Source organism: Amblyomma americanum, chromosome 1 (assembly GCF_052857255.1).
Source record: "Amblyomma americanum isolate KBUSLIRL-KWMA chromosome 1, ASM5285725v1, whole genome shotgun sequence".
Lineage (NCBI taxonomy): Eukaryota > Metazoa > Arthropoda > Arachnida > Ixodida > Ixodidae > Amblyomma > Amblyomma americanum.
Window position 1 is genome coordinate 241,367,619 of NC_135497.1, and position 17,604 is coordinate 241,385,222.

A 17,604-nucleotide genomic window follows, 5' to 3' on the forward strand; every position below is an offset into this window, starting at 1 on the left:
CTTTGCAATTTTTTTGAGACCTCAGCAGGCAACACAGATGAAATTTGGAAAAAACTAAACGTACTCCTATGTCGCCGCACGAATCTAACCATTTTTACGAAGACTGAGCGTGGCACGAAACAGATATCGGGGGCACGTTTGGCGGCGAGTTCAATAGATATTTTGTCAATCTTAATCCAGACAGTCCTACTGATGGCGCACTCAGTTACATCAAAGTAGTCCATCAGGAATCCCTTTTTTTGAGCCCTGTAATAGAGGCTGAAGTTGTCTCAGTATTTCGAAGACTAAACAATAGTAAAAGCAGCGATGCAGATGGCATAAAAATTCAACCTGTGAAACATGTAATCGATATTATCTCACCTTGTTTGGCCGACATATTTAACCTGTGCTTATTGCAGGGAGTGTTTCCGAAACGATTACAGCTTGCGAAAGTCAGTGTTGTATAAAAAAGGTGATAAGAACGACATTGGTAGTTATAGACCTGTGTCAATACTTCCAGTTTTCTCCAAGGGATTAGAAAAAATTATTCTCGACAAAATAAATAACTTTTTCGATAAACACAACGTACTAACCAGGTCACAGTTTGGCTTCCGTAAACACCGGTCAACAGAACAGGCTTTACTAGAACAAAAAGAAGTCATTTTAAATGCTTTTGAGCAAAAAGAATTGGCCTTGGGTGTGTTTGTAGACTTTACAAAAGCATTCGACTTTCTTAACCATTCTTTCTTACTTAGAAAATTAGAAGCATATGGAATACATGGGAATGTTCTAATGCTGTTAAAATCTTATTTAAATGATCATCAGCAGTATGTTTACCTCAATGGTTTCTCATCAGTTGTAAAACGAATAACATCAGGAGTACCACAGGGAAGTATACTTGGTCCCTTTTTATTTAATATCTATTTAAATGACATTGTCCATATCAACCCGAGCATTAAATATATAATTTATGCTGATGATATGACTATGCTTTTTTCTGCTGCGTATCCTAATGATTTGATCACTAAAGCAAACGACTCATTAGCACGGCTACATGATTGGGCAAAGGCTAACGCGTTAAAAATAAACACGTCTAAGACAAAGGCCATACTTTTTCGTCTCAGAAATAAGAATGTTTTTATTAATACAGATTTGTTGTTAGGTAACTCAAAAATAGAAATACTCCATGCTTTCAAGACTCTTGGTGTAGTTTTTAATGAAAATCTGTCTTGGGATGATCACGTCGAACATGTTGTTTGCAAGCTTTCAAGCATCGTAGGAGTTACATACATTAATAAGGAGTTGTTGCCATTAAATGTTAAGGTCATTCTTTACAATGCATTGACTCTCACATTAATTATGCTCACTTAGTTTCGGAGAGTACTACTGCTACAAATTTAAGAAAAGTCCTTACATTGCAGAAACGAATGTTGCGACACATTTTTAATGTTCCACTGGATCACCCAAGTTCGTGTTTATATGAACAATTAGGGATTATAAAAATTACTCAACTCTACCTTTACCGCCCGTGCTTAACTTACAAAAAAGATGTAAAACAAAACAAACTTTCTTTCTTCCTTAGCTTTCTTATCAAAGAGAACACCTTCGCGTGATATACGTTGTCCGGAAATTTGGAACATTTAGAGGTGCACAACAAACTACGGAAAGCAAATGATTAAATAAAAACTGCCAGAATTATTGAATATTTGTTATAGACACAACATACATCCCGAAAAAAAAATTAATGAAAGACCTAAAATGTTTTTTTCTGGATTAAATCTATTTTCTTTAAGATCATTAACTTTATCCTACTATACCTGAATTGATTTTTTTTGGATGCCTTTACAATGTTTCCCGTACTCTTCTTGTGTGTAATGGCTTGAAATATACCCCTTTCTACGTGTAAATATGCATTTGTAGTTTTTGTGTATGTCTAGAGCCATGTGAATGCGACATATCTTCAATAGCACTATAATTGTCTCAGTATGTACAAATAGGCCACACTACTGATAATACGTTGTTTCTTTTGTTTCATCATAACTTGTTTTATTACGTGTTATTTTCATTTCTCATGATCGTTAAAACTGCGCTTAGTTTTGAAATGTTGTGTTCTGCCGTCCGTTTAGCTCTGCCTTTGTGGAAGCAATTGTGTATTCTATATTGGGGGGGGGGGGACCAGTCAAGCTGTCCAGCTTTTTTCCCCCAACCTCCCCCATCATGTTGCTGGAAATAAAGGCTATTATTGTTATTATTATAAATGTACTCCTTTCTCATTCTGCGTCAGCTAAGCACTCACATATTTAAATGCTTAGATGTGTTTCTCAAAGCCACGCAACATTGTTCCCTATTCAATAACGGCACAGCTGTGGCCACAATTAGGGCACTCAGCCAGTGCCTTCTCTGCGCCGGCAGTACCCACTGGTTTCAGTTGGTGTTGGGAGGAACGGCGATGCATTTTGGCAGAAAGGACGTTGAATTGACAGAATGCAGTGGTTTTTCTTGCTCATCGGATTATTCTAAACCGCACCGCTATGCTTGTGTCATAAAGTAAATGTGTGCATTGGGAATGACCCTATGTAAACACACGCGTATCTCCTAAACATATTTTAATATGCTGCGCACAATTTTGCCTAAAAGAGTTAACTGAATGGTACAAGTGAAAGCACAGAAATATTTTTTTAGCAATGGGAAAATTTTTGTTTCAAATGGCCAATAAAAAGAAAATTATTGCAGTATTATCCACACACTCTTGTACAGATTATGATAATGGGTTTTCAGTGCCTGCAAAAGAAGTAAAGAATAATTCCTGATTTTCCGCCTGTGTCATTTGTTGTCTCACAGTACGTCTGTTTCAACTACGGCGCAGTGACCATATACCTGATACCTGCAATATTTGCCTTTTCGCTCGGACTCAACCCGTTTAAGACAACTACGTCATTGATAAGCATGGTAAGCATACGGTGGAACCCATGCATTTATCATCTTACGTATTGCTGCGCGGCAGTCTTCGTCAATTAAATTTTTGCAATATCAGCAGCCGCGCTTAACGAGGGTGAAACAAATCTCCATTTATAATATGATGCGCAATACTGAAAGGACTTACCGAGCTTGATGTGCCGCTGACTGAAGACAAGATACGAGTTTTATTTTGCGCTGAATATCTTCTACTCGAATGCACAAGTAACCGACGAAAGAGGGGCAGAATAAGCCATTTTAATTCACTGGCATCGCTTTTCGGGTATTTGTAATTTAAGTAAGAATTTATTCATTTATTCGTAGTCGGCTTGCCTCTTATGGTGTATATTCACGTAAAAACGGATTTCGAAAATAACTTCGTCAGCGGAATGTCTTCATTAGGCGAACACTTAATGCTGTAAAGCGAGATTAACACTATTCAACAAGAAACATCATGATACGTGAAATGGAGGGACACTTTTTTTTTTGCCAGGAAACCTCGGTTCTATGTGTACGCTGAGAAGTCAAAAATACCTTGTGCCATGGCACTCTTTGGCCATAGATGCCGTTGCGCCATAAAAATCCATAATCATCATCGAATGCGCACTCAGGCTGCCTCCGAGTACATCCACAACCCGGCTTTTGGCCTTGGGTGTCCACAACACCATTGATGAACTAGTGGAAGGCTACCTATCCTCGCAATCCCTCCAGCTCTCCTCTACAGAAGTAGGCAAGCTAGGTTCATCTCCAAATCCCAAACTTGCGGTTCCCAGGAAGATGCGGAACAAACAAGTCATCCCCCCTCCCTATACCCAAAAATATGCACCCAGAGTATCACCAGGAAACAAGGATGGCAAGATGTCAAAGTCTACATCAGCACCATCACTCAAATCCCCAGGTCATCTACACAGACGCTGCAGAACACGATCACAAGGCAGCCATGACAACAGTCGTCACAGACGAATAGAGGGAAGTTTAGAACAGCTGCTCCATAAAAAGCACTATCCCAGAAGAAGCAGAAGAGGCGGCTATTGTCCTAGCTATTGCTATGGCCAATATCTGCAGTTATCAGCGGTAGTAACAACTTTGCGTGCGGCCGTGTCTCCCCAAGCGCACATCGCATTCTTGAAGATGCCCTAGCACCACATTCAAAAATCACTTTAATCTGGACTCCAGCTCACTGTGGACTCCCAGGCAATCTAGCTGCCCACACCTCAGCCCGAGAATTGGCCTACCCGGTGAGGGAAATTACTTGGCAAGAGATGGCGTCTGGATCCAGGGATAGTCCCCAAACTTAACAAGAAATTACATCAGCATACTGACTGTCAAAGACACTCTATCCACCTGCACACAAGTCGCTGACCAAAACTCAAGTGAATGCGTGGCAACGGCTACAGACAAATACCTACCCGCACTCACTTCTGCTCTCCAGAATATATCCAGATAGATACACACTAACACGCAAATCCTGCTGACAACCAGGCACACTACCGCTATCCCTATGGCAATGCCAATACCTACCCTTCACACACCCAACAATTACAACCAAACAGTGGGAGGCACTGTCAAGCAACTCGGAAGCCGCCGCTAAAGAGAGGACGGTAACCAGGACAGCGGAGGTCGCGACAGAGCAAGGGCTTGCGGCCCTCTGATCTCCAGCCCCTCTCTAAAATTTCTCAAATTAAAGTTGTTTGCCTACCTACCTACCTCTAAAATCTCTCAAAATAAAGATGCCACCCACCCACCCACCAGTAAGCCTGACAGTAGCTGTGATCAGGCCAAGGGTCCAGTATGATGTCCTTTGTCAACTGCCTGCCATCAAAATGCACTAAGGAAGCAGCCAGCACCAGTCATTTGCATGCATACAGGATACAGGGGCAAACAGCAAACATGTGGTCCACTGTCTCAGGAACACAAAGGAAGCGTAGGCTGGAGAGTCCTCATGTCGAACTAAGAAATCAGCAGCATATGTTAATAAGCGTGGTGCCATTTGCAACAAGGTTCTAAAGGTGCACAAGAGCAGCACCACACCTCTCAAACTAGGCTAGTGCAATAGCAGGCTTCATAAATACAGTAGTAATGTAGATCCAGCAGTACAGCAGGCTTCAGAAGCAGCATTATAGCCCACTTCTGGAATGGGGCATAGATATTCAGCGCTGCATGTACAGGTGCATATACAAATCACAACCACTCTCCTTAATTAAACTAGGTGCATTTGTACATGCTAGCAAGCATGGTATATTTTTTGTCACCTGCCTAGTGCACTCCTATATGGTCCTCACATGTGGTCTTGGAATTTCCTGTATGTTATTTAATCTCATCTGTAAATTACTTCTAAAAATCCTGTTTAAAATGCATATTATAGTTGGAAAAACTGACCATCGTGAATAGGTGGCATAAATACATATCGACTAGTTTTGCATAAGCTTCTCTCTCTCCAGCCACATACTGAGAAGAGGAATTGAAGAATACAAAAACATTGTCCCCAGGGTACTACTACTGTACTCCTGATCATTTGTTGAAGCTGGGAGTACGATAAACAAAATGACACAAGAAACCAAATTCATAGTTATATTTCTGCCATCCCTTGGGTATGTATAGACAAGAGAGGAATTAGTTACTGCACTAATTTCACATTTTTCTCTTCTCAACTGACAGCAAAAAAATTAAAACAAAAAAAGAACATTAAGAAAGTGGAACTGTGATGTGATATTGCAAAGAGCAATATGATCAAAGCTGAAAGGGAAGTGTCAATATGTGAGAGCTGCCCATAAACACAGTGCACAAGATGTAGCACCTTAATTTTGAAAAAATGGAACACGCACAAGACTAATTACGTTGAGCACAAAGTTAAAATAGCAACCAAATGTTTGAATATAGCTTAAATTTTTCTCAGAACTGTAAAGGAAATGTGGAAATTCACCTTCATGCAAGACTCTCAGATAATTATTTATGAGGCAGAAATTTAGCCATCAAAAACAAAATGTAGGTTAAAATACTTTCCCCAAGTCTATCTTCAGTATGTCACACAGAAATGAGCAAGAAATATGCATGACAAATGCTAAATTTTTAACAAGCTTCCTACTGAGTAAAGTGAAGAGTAGAAGATGGCAGCAGAGTGAAGTCAAATAATGTTAAGAAAATATTATTTATTTCATTCATGCTGTCAATTGCAAGCAACTGTACTGCAAAATCCAGGCATTCTTTATCACATGCTTTTATAGATACAGTGTTACTTGGGATCTTGAAGACTGTATGCTAATGCTTTATATTAGGAACAAAATGAACTTATCGCAACTTAAGTGAACATACAGGACCCAGAATTACATGGATGAAGATACTATTGAAATGCCAAGAAAGCTGTTCTGAATCCAAATTCATGATGTTAAGACCAAAAAAAACTATAATCACTGCTTGGAAGTGATTGACTCGCAGCCTAACCATCCGTGCGCAAAGCACTGTCTCGATGCACGACAGTATGCTTGTGAAAATGGCTGGTGGTAGCGAAACATGTATTTAATTTTTTCACCTTATCTAACCTACCAAAATTCCATCTTCAGTGAAAGCAGTATCATTGTCATTAGCATGCAGTAATCTAATGATACAGGCCAACCTTAATTTGTCCCCAGTGTCCTTTAAAGGAGTATAGACACCTAATTTTGGTGGCACGTTTTCTTCTCTACAATGATGTGGAAGACACTACTACGCATGAATCACCATGTGATATTCGCCTAAGACCGCTAAATAATTTATAATCGAATTTTTCCTGTCGTGCTTTTTCTGTTTCGGTTTGAACAGCCGAACGATGGCTGTGACGTCAAAGAGTGCTTTTGTGTCATGCGAGGCATGGAAAAACATCCATAAAATCGCTGCTTTATCGTTTTAATTTACTGCAGTGCTGAAGTCAGCTTTCCTCAAGAGCTGGAATGACAACGAATGTGGAAATAGTGATTATATGGACGTTTTTTCATGTCTCACGTGACTTGTAGATACACGTTGACGTCACAGTGCCCATTCGGCTGTTGAAACAGAAACCGAAACTGCACGAGAAAGAAATGCGATTATAAACTATTTAGCGGTCGTAAGAGAATACCAGGTGGTAATCCATGTATAATTCCTTACGCATCATTATAAACCAGAAAACACGCAACCAAAATTTAGGTGTCTATACTCCTTTAAGGATGCTTGTCTAAGCATAAAATGGCAGTTATAAAAAAAAATTACAGATACACACATGTGAAATGCTGGGTGCACAAGTGCTAAAGAATGCATTTCCACCAACAGCCCACAGGATGCTCCTGTATTCTATCAAGACTATCTTCTTAACCTTTCTACTCTTTCAGGCTCACCTATACACCGTGTATAACCTAGCTTCTTGCCCATGAGGCCACTCATGCAGTGTTAGCTGTCGCCAATCATGTATATTGCACCTGCTTTTAAAGACAAGGGTGGTCTTTATTGTTATCAAGGTGAACCTAAACCTCTATTTTTATCTAGGTGAGATTTGCAGTGCAGAGCCAACAGTGGGTGAAAATCTGGCATGCAATCCGTAGAATGTATTTTCATATTCAAAGCATGTATCCCTCCTTTATACACATGCTCACACTGCTCGAGTATTACAAAAATTCATAATTTACATGACATAATCAAGGACTGACAAAACATACATACATATACGTAAATAGTAGTAAGCCTAAGGGCTTTCAAGAATGTGATCAATCCAACTCAGCTTCATGATCATTGTGCATTGTTAAACAAAACTATTCAAAATAAAAATGAAACAAGCACATCTCAACAAACCGATTTATCAATTCTGGGCCCTGAAAGGCGAGAATTACTTCAGGGATTTGTAGAACAAGCATTTGTGAACTCTGACTGGTTTAATAAACACACCGCAGTCCACAAATGACTTTACTGGTCTTCCAGCATAGCAGATAGACATGTGGTAGCCATTAGATAGAAGAAGATTTTGCATAAAGTCTGTTGAACTAAGTTCGTGCTGAAAGCCTTACTTGTTATGCAGCTACAGTAGCAGAAGTGACCAACTTAGCAACACTGACATAATGTAGCTTTATGCAATGGAACCTCGATAATTCAAACTTGCTTAATTCAAACCTCTGGCTTACTCGAACCAACGCTTTGGTCCCATCAACACCAGGTGTATTAAACGGATCCTCTGAATTCAAGCCCTACATGATTAAAAAAAATTTTCAGTCCCCTTTCAATTACTGAGAGTCTACTGCAAAGCTGAAATGCATACATTCCAAGTACTATACTGATGGCTATAATTAGTGATTTGCTAAAAATTAAGGTAATACAAGTGCTGGGCTATGTGCATCAAGGAGGACTTGCAGGTTCCTTAGGAGTCATTAAAGGGGCACTGAAAACCTTCCCAGGAAAGCACATCAACTCACTCAGTCACTGCATCACTGCATTGTGTTGTCACAAACACCTGAGCCACCCTCCCCTACCAGTTGGGCTGGTGGAGAAGCGCTGAACTCTCAGCGTGCAAAAAGTGATGAGAGGAGAGGGAAAGGCACGAAGATGCTGAAATTCAAATTTTGACTACAGATAACTCAGCTTCTAAGAATCGCATTTAAAAATTTCTTGCTGGACGATATTTGTGAATCAGCATCCTTTAACACCCCAGGCATACTGCAACTTTATTAGGGCCCCTTTCAAAGCCCCTTCAAGGCACTGGAGTTGTCAAGAAATCATTAAGGTAAGCTGAATGCAAATCTGCATCAGCGCATGTCACATTCCGTGAACTGCAAATCCTTCTATGCATGAGTATAAAGGAGGCAGCAAACAAAAAGAATTGCGAATGGTGGAGTAGTAATCTCTTAGCCCCCTTAGACATCTGGTAGTCAGGCCTATAAGCTTTGCACACACAGCATCTCCAATCCTCACACTATACAGCCAACAATTATATGAGAATGCATAATCATCCCATAACAGCACCATGTCGCTACTGTTGAACATGTGCAATGGCTCTATTCAGCACTGCTGCAGTGAAGTCCACATCAGCCTCAGTGATGCACATTGGTGGCTTGATCCTCAGTACCTGCATAAAAACCAGACAGAAAGTTGCATTTGCATAAGTCATTGCTTTTCCTAGCAGGATATGGCACAATAATTCTCTCAGAGTACTGTCTTTCGTCTCCATACACTTTGCACATGCTCATTTCTGTTATAGCAAATCAAGGATGCAGATATTGCTGGCACCACTTGACAACAACCAAGGCAGGAATGTTAAATATCACTTAATGGAAGTCATACACACTGGAGATCTTGTAAAGGAAGCCATCAGTCACTGAAGCCAAGAAAAGCATAGGGGAATTGTTCCCTGTTTAATTTGTGATGTTGATACAAACAAAATTTTAAAAATACCCTTTTGCCTTTCTTGGTTTCAGCGACTGATGGCTTCTATATCATATGTATGTCATAACGAAACCCTCATTTCCATAACCTTGTTGGCACAATCAATTTCAAAAAGTTGTACTCATCGTTGGCCTAAACTTTCACCACTGAAAAGTTTATAAATTTGTTCATCAATGTGCAAAGTCAGTGCCTCCTGCAAATGACACAGCCCTCTCAATGCATTCCTTTCAGTTATAGGCTTATGACATGCACATGCTTGAAAATATGCTCTTAGTGCTGTTCAGCCAAGAGTGAATGACGAATCTGTCTTCCTTATCCTGTGGCCCCTGCAAAATCAATAGCCTCCAAATTTTAGTTTGTCCATAATTTGTGCAGCGGTATGCAATGCTTTTGTAAGAATATCACGTATACTCTCTATCCATCATTCTATTGAAAACATTGATTCTGAGTGCCTAAAAATCTAAATGGCACAACCAATCATATTGGTGTGCAAAACAGTCACTCGCCAAAAATAAGAATAAAAATAAACCAGATAGGAAGAGTAACGACTAAAGGAGATGGCATTACAAGTGTCTTCTGGTGCCGTCATGCCTTTTCCTAGCCAGACAAGCTTTTGTTGAACCCCGGAACAGCCAAGCATATTAGGCTCTAAAATACTGATCTGTAGCACGGTGCTAAAAGTACTTCTATCATCGTGATCTGCAGAACTTTACAGCCACAACACTGTCTAGAGGGCTATTTACCTGTGGCGATTGCTGTAGTCTTTCTTTTCCTTTTTTTTATTATGCTTTTTGCAACAGGCCCTTGTGTTTCTTTGTTATTCTTGTTCCTTACTTAGCATGTTCATTTTAATTTTCTTTCTCCTGCCTCTTTTTTTTGTGTATTCTCTGTGTCTTTTCTATCTGTCTCTTCTCTCCCCTCTTTCCCATCTCCTCTGTTCACAATAACAACCATAATCTTAATTAAGCTTAAAAAAAAACAAAGGCTATTACATGTCCACTTTTAACTTACTGAAGCAGTGAGAAATGAGGTCTTCTTTTTGTTCTTTGACAGGGTTGTCAGACTCATTTCAGGTAATGGGTTAACTGCACGTGGCATTGATTATTAAAGCACACACTATGACTACTGCCAAGCTTGCCGTGTCTAGTGGAAGACCATGTATGAAGCTGAGAATCAGCTGTCCAGATATAAACAAGCTATGAAGCAAAGTTACACAAAAGGATGACCTGGCCTGATGTGCCTGATAACTTCTAGCTGTATGTGGAACAATTAAGACACCATCAGAGAACATAGGCCACAGGGCAGGAACTTGTAGAATAGCACTATTGTCCTTCTAAAAGCACAAAATTTTTTACAGTAGCTGCCCGAAGGAATTCCAGCAAGCATGCAAAGTAATCAAAGGGAAGCTTAACAAATATAAAGGAAGCTTTGATGTTACTCCAGTGCTGTGAGAGCAAGGCTCCATAACCATTGACCAAATTCAATAGCTGTAAGCCACCTGCCAAGGGGTTTGGATGACAAACATTGGTATCATGGCTTGTCAGGCATGCGAAGTGCCTTGGGTGCAACAACCTATGGTGGGGTGTAGATCACTGACCAGCTCTGAATGTTGTATGGAGATTTTAAATTCATTTTCTGAATCTGAGGCATGGCTGCGATATTGAACTGATTACACTATGCAGGAGAAGAAAGGCAGGATGCCTTTGCATCACTTAGCAAAAGTGCTATCAGCCACCTCTGAAATGCCTCACTATTCCAGGCACAGTTCAGCCATAACCTCCTATGTTTTGTCTTCTAGTGTCACATCACAAACCTTATTTACCCTTCATAATCTGCTCAAGTAAACAAACACTAAACATGATGACAAAAGCAATATTAAACGTTACCCTTTAAGGACCTTTGTACAACAGCACAAGACACTAGCACAAAAGCGAACGCAAATAAATTTCAGAGCAGGGACACTCATGCGAGTGCCCCAATGCAATATGAAAAAGACAGGCACAGTGCTCTAATACAAAAAAAAAATGACTGGACAACTACTGCACATGGTAATTCAAATTTTCAGCACAGCTCTTGAGGTAATTTCATTTTGCAATATACTGAGGTACAGAATTTGAGAGAGACATGTATACATGTATAGTTACAGACCACTTTTTTTTTTACCACACATAAATCATTCTTCAGCTAGCACTCCTCTCCAATACACTACTTCAAATACGATGCCGCCACTGCTGAGCCTCTTCTTGAGGCGGCCGCCACAGATGGAGCATGCCACATTCATCTGCTCTCGCCATACCCCCCTCCTTGGTGGTGACCGTGGCAACCCCCTTCCTGCGCTTGCTCTGCTGGTTATGCTGAAGGCCTACCACCATAACACTGGTGCCCAATGCCACTAATAGGCGGTCAACAGCTGCGCTGTAAAACATTAAATTTTGCCAAGAACGTCTGGCCATGCTTTCATATGCGCACTTCACAATTTTTTAAATGTTGCGCTTTTAACTTGTAATAATCCTGCATTTATAAATAAAAATTGGTAAAAAGAAAGAAAAATTTAAAACTTCTAAACATGAGATATCTCAAGCTTCAAAACTTTAATCTTAGACTTTTTTTTTCACAGAACTATGGACTTCACATGAGTTTTATCTTTCCACCAACATTATGCTCCAGCTATGCATTAAATGCAAAGGAAACTGCCACAATGGTTTCAAGAAGAAAAACTCTAAAAAGTGGTAAGGAGCAAAAGTGGTAAGCTACCCTAAAAGCAGTGAAGAGGCAACTAGGCATAGGTAAAAAATCAGATGTATGCTTTAGGAGACAAAGACGGCAATGTCATTAGCAATATGGAAAAATGGTTAAAGTAGCTGAAGAGTTCTGCACAAATCTATGTAGAGAAAGCCTTAGGAGTAATGCAAAGGGGGAAAGCAGCTGGTGAGGATCAAGTAAAAACAGATCTGTTGAAGAACGGAGGGGACACTGTGCTAGAAAAACTAGCTCCCCTGTATATGCATTGCCTTATGACCCTGTGAGGTGCACACCAAATCATCGTGGATTTTCGAACACAGTGCGTCGGACAGCGGAGCGCTGCGCGTGCCAGCCCAGCGTTGTGCGTGCTAAGGGTGTGTGCGAGGCGATGGCGATAAAGAACGTGGTGAGCACCAGGAGCGGAGAGCTGACGTATCAGAAAACTGAGGTGTAATGGAAGACAGCGCAGCGGAGATCGGGTCATTCAAGCGTGGAGGTGTCAGCCGCCGGACATTGGGTCCGTGCTGCCGTGGACCTCCCTTGAATATCCGACGCAAGCCTCCTGCGTTCCTTGCTAGCGTGGAGGTGGCAGCCAATGGACTGAGGGTCCGTGCTGCCGAAAAGCACTCTTGGATAGCCTGTTTTAAGCTTCTGGTGATTCGGGACGTCGTCGACGGATCCTGGCTATGCTTATCCTGCTGCTGCCAAGTTCTTCGGGCTGTTGACTGGAGACCACCGACGTCTTCCTGCAGTTCTCTCCGCTCCTAATACCACCTGGCTCCTTTCTGTCGCTTCTTTCGACGCGGCGCCAGAGAGGTCGCACTACAACCACCCGTGTCCGCCCTGTCTGCAAGGCATCCCCACTTCACTTGGGACGCTCAGTACCTGGTGAACTCTTTTTTTTTTTATTCTGTAGTGTTGTACCTTTGTTAGGTGTGTGTTTTTCTTGTTTTCGTGTCCGTTTCTTATTGGCCCCCTTTCCTTTAAATCACAAATATGGTGTCGTTTTGTTTTATCTGATCTCTTTGTTCTCTTGTCCTCTTGTTCGAATCTACACGCAATAGCATTCCTTTTCGAAAAGTCGGGGACGCGTTACCAATTTGCGACAGACCCCAAGCGTACCAGAGGCTTGGAAGGATGCTAACATTATCTTAACTCACTAAGAAAGGAGACGTCAAGGACTTGAAAAATTACAGGCTGATCAGATTACTGTCTGTTGCCTACAAGGTATTAACTAAGGTAATCGCTAAAAGAATCCGGACAACCTTAGTCTTCAATCAAACAGACGATCAGGCAGGCTTTCACACCGGGTACTTGACAATAGACCCTATTAACGCTATCAATCAGGTGATAGAGAATATTGTCGTGTGTGTTATTATTATTATTCCCTCATTTTGCACTTAACGTCATCTTCAACCAGCGAGGTCCCGATCGACGGTGAAGAGGTCGAAGCTCGGTAGAACTCGCTCGTGAGCCCGGCCACGACCACTTGGCCTGTCTCTGGCGCCTGCTACTGTGGTCCTGGTCCCCCATCGTGCCTTCGACCCGCGTCGTCTGAACGACCCGTGACAATATAACCAGCCCCTATATATAGCTTTCATTGACTATGAGAAAGCATTTGACCCAGTGGAAACCTCAGCAGTGATGCAGGCATAGTGGAATCAGTGTGTAGAAGAGTAGTATGTGAAAATACTGGAAGATATCTATTGAAAGCACAGCTACCGTAGTCCTCCATAAAGTCAGCAATAAAATCCCAATAAGGAAGGGTATCAGGCAGGGAGACATGAATTCCCCAATGCTATTCTCCGCCTGTTTACAGGAGGTGTTTTGAGGCCTGGATTGGGAACAGTTGGGAATAAGAGTTAATACAGAATACATGTATAATCTGCGATTCACTGATGACATTGCCTTGCTAAGTCACTCAGGAGATCAACTACAAAGCATGATCAATGAATTAGACAGGCAGAGCAAAATGGGGGGTCTAAAAATTAACATGCAGAAAATCAAAGTAATGTTCAACAGTCTCGCAAGGGAATAGCAGTTCACAATTGGTAGCGAGGTACTGGAGGTGGTAAGGGAATGCTTCTACTTAGGGCAGGTAGTGACCGCTGAGCCGGATCATGGGAGGGAAATAACTAGAATAAGAATGGGGTGGAGCGCATATGGCAGGATCTCTCAGATAAAGAATAGCAGTTTACCAATATCTCTCAAGAGAAAAGTATACAACAGCTGTATCTTACCGGTACTCATTTATGGGGCAGAAACATGGAGGCTAACAAAAAGGATTCAGCTTAAGTTAAGGACAACGTAGTGAGCTATGGAAACAAAATTGATAGGTGTAATGTTAAGAGACCGGAAGTAGGCAGAGTGGGCGAGGGAACAAACGTGGGTTAATGACATCCTAGTTGAAATCAAGAGTAAGAAATGGGCTTGGGGCAGGACATGTAATGTGAACGCAAGATAACCGCTGGTCTTTAAAGGTAACGGAGTGGATTCCACGAGAAGGCAAGCACACCAGGGGGCAGCAGAAAGTTGGGTGAGCGGATGAGGTTAAGAAGTTCGTGGGGATACGGTGACCACAGCTGGCAGAAGACAGGGTTAATTGGAGAGACATGGGAGAGGCCTTTGCCCTGCAGTGGGTGTGGTCAGGCTGATGATGATTATGATGATAGTGATGAAGGAGCACGTGCTAGGAACAATACTTCGTATACTCCGTTTCATACATCAGTTGCAACGCTGTCAAAGCTAGCACTCTTGCTTGCGCTTCCTGCATCTGCGACCAAAAAGTAGTCTTTCTCTGGTGAGCGAAACATACTAAATGCTTTGCCTGTAGGCTTACCGGATGACATATTTGTCATATTCTTGATTAAATGCACTGTTATTGCTGACAACATGCTGTCGCTTTCTCGTGCCATAGGCCACTCAGGCACAGAAAAAGCGCGGAGTAACACACCTCCCTTTATTTTCACGTCCAGACTACCGTATTTACACGATTGTAAGTCGACCTATTTTTCAAAACTTGAAAACCCGAAGTGGGGGGTTGACTTACAATCGAAACGAAAATATCGCACTATAAGTAAAGGCGAGGCAAACAAGATATCTGGCATGCTACAGTGTGGTTGCATTTTTGCTGCGCGTCTCCGTCGCACCGCTCTTGGTGCTGGCCTTGAGCAGCTGCTATGTCAACGCGTAGAACTAACATCCTCTCCCCGTGCGCGCGGGCGGCGGCCGATGGCGGCTATCGATAAGCAGCAAACTGGCACCCCGCACGTGGCTGCTGACTGCAGTTGCTGATAAGCGGCGGTGGCCCGATAACGCAATCGCGTTCTACGGGAAGCTCAAGCGTCCAACAAGTTTTCTTTTTACTTTCAAATGCGCGCTCGGTGCTCAAGGAAGCGTTGATAGTTGATGGGAGGGCCGCTGTTCCAACTGAGGCGGCATCCCCACTCGGAACGGCAGCGGTGCCGGGGAGTGTCGGTAGCCAACGGAAGAGCCGAAGCCATTCACACGAAGTTTCTCTTTGGCTCTGACGCATTTGACTACTGCCGGACATGTTTCACAAGTTTTTAATGTAGTGATTCGTCAGTCATCATTTGTGCTCCAGGTCCGGCAAGCAACCAGCGCTCGTTCACGGCTACATTCAAGATGGTTGCCATTTTTTATGCCGAAGAAACGAACAAACGCGTGCCGGGCCGCAAGTTCAATGTTCGCAATGGGTGATACAGGTGTGGCAGCTGCAGCGAGGAAAGTTTTCAGCCGTTCCACGCAATGTCATGATGTGGCTGTTTGCTAAGTGCGGGATTTCGCTGGACGATGATGTTAGAACGACATGCTGTGGGACCGCAGTAGCGATCACGGCGGCAGCGCTAGTGAGGACGATGGTGCAAGTGTAGATGGGTAGTCCAGTGACTAATACATTTTCATTTTGGAATGTGCCCACGGGCACGCCCGCGCGCAGCAGCCTATAGTGGCTGGCAATAAATGGCGGTCGCTGGACAATGCTATCGCGTTCAACTATTCAAAGCCAAGCTTAACCTTGGAAGCTTTTTTTATTTTTCAGAAATGTGATTGGGGGGGGGGGGGGGGGGGGGGTGTCGACTTACATTTGAGTCGACTTACAATCGTGTAAATATGGTACTTTCGTACCTTTCACAGCGTTGCACCTGATCTATGAAACGGAGCATAGTAAAATCTGCTGGTATAAACTATAATGCCATCAGACTCAGCAGAAGTCCAAAGCCTTGCACATACACAAGCACAGCAATGAGCCAATGAATATTCCAAGCACCGCTGATTCTACAAGGAACATGGATAGCAAGTCCAAAGTAAAATCATTGCCAGGCAAATTTCAGTACGGTTATCTCAGAATGCATGCTCTTAACTGAAGTTTTTAAAATAAACTTTTATATTACAATAGCATATGTCTTTAGCATATGGACTTCTAGATAGCAAACAAGCAATTTATCATGGCACTTCAGAAAACTACTCAAAATCTTCGTGAAAACCCCACCTACACTTGGCATCCATGCGACCCAAGGATGATGCAGCAAAAATAGCATTCGTGAAGCAAATCCAGCCTTTAGATAATACAAAACAAAGAGCAGGCTATGACACTGAAAGTGCAGCATAAATTACCTTGGGTTCTAAGAGAATTCTGTTATTGCAACATTTGTGGAGTTAAAAAAAAAATGTATCAAAGCTATCAACAGCCCAGAGGCACCCAAATGGAAATCTAAACATAGGGCACGTCTGCTGCAGACTGCTCTCACAGTGTACAGCACAAGCCGCTCATCAGCAGCGACACGATTACCTGCAACCTCAGGCTTTTTGCGATGTCAGCAATTGGAATACAAGATCTTATTTTATTTTGATGCACAGCCTTTGTCAAAGTTATACAGCCCATGGTCTCAGCTTGTAAGCCATGCAGTAAGTCTCTTGTAGTGTTCATGAAATTCCTAAGCTCCAGAAGGATGAGGATGCAAATTTCTGACACCTTAATGGCATTTGAAATGCTCGTGATGCAAAATGAGCCATGCTGTATGGCTCAAAAGTGAACATGTTGGGTTGTACATTTTTGAAAAAATTGAAATTGAAAACTGGGTTTTGAAAACTTGGTTTTTGAGGAAAGGAAATGGTGCAGTAGCTACCTCACATCTCGAACCCGTGCTGTAAGGGAAGGGACACAGGAGGTGGCTAAAGAAGAAAGGATGAAAGAGGTGTCATAGTGCAGGGCTCCAGAATAATTTCGACCATCTGAGATAACACAGTACAAGGGTGCCTTTTGTGTTTCGCCTCCACTGAAATGCGGCTGCCGCAGCGGGGTTCGCACCCGGGAACTCTGGCTCAGTAGCCAACCACCCTAACCACTGAGGCACCATGGTGCGTTGAGAAAGGCTGCACTATGCATTTCTGGCTGAAGGCTCTGGTGCACAGTTTTCAGTATAGTTAAAAAAAAAAAAGGCAACAATAACACCAGGCAATTACTTTGTCCGCAGATGACAATGTCAGTCCTTGGGCAAAAAGTGTCTGCACAAATTAGACTGCTTG

At 42.2% G+C, this 17,604-nt stretch overlaps 1 protein-coding gene across 1 annotated transcript in view; it reads right to left on the reverse strand.

Moving 5' to 3' along the window:
* Positions 1-6,063: 6,063 nt before the first annotated feature.
* The window catches only part of LOC144116234 (alanine--glyoxylate aminotransferase 2, mitochondrial-like), a 51,098-nt gene continuing 39,557 nt past the window's right edge, over positions 6,064-17,604 (reverse strand). The window contains exon 10 of the mRNA XM_077650961.1: positions 6,064-8,998. Within this exon, the coding sequence (XP_077507087.1) occupies positions 8,903-8,998 (96 nt within the window). The 3' untranslated portion in view covers positions 6,064-8,902. The remainder of the gene's footprint in view (positions 8,999-17,604) is intronic.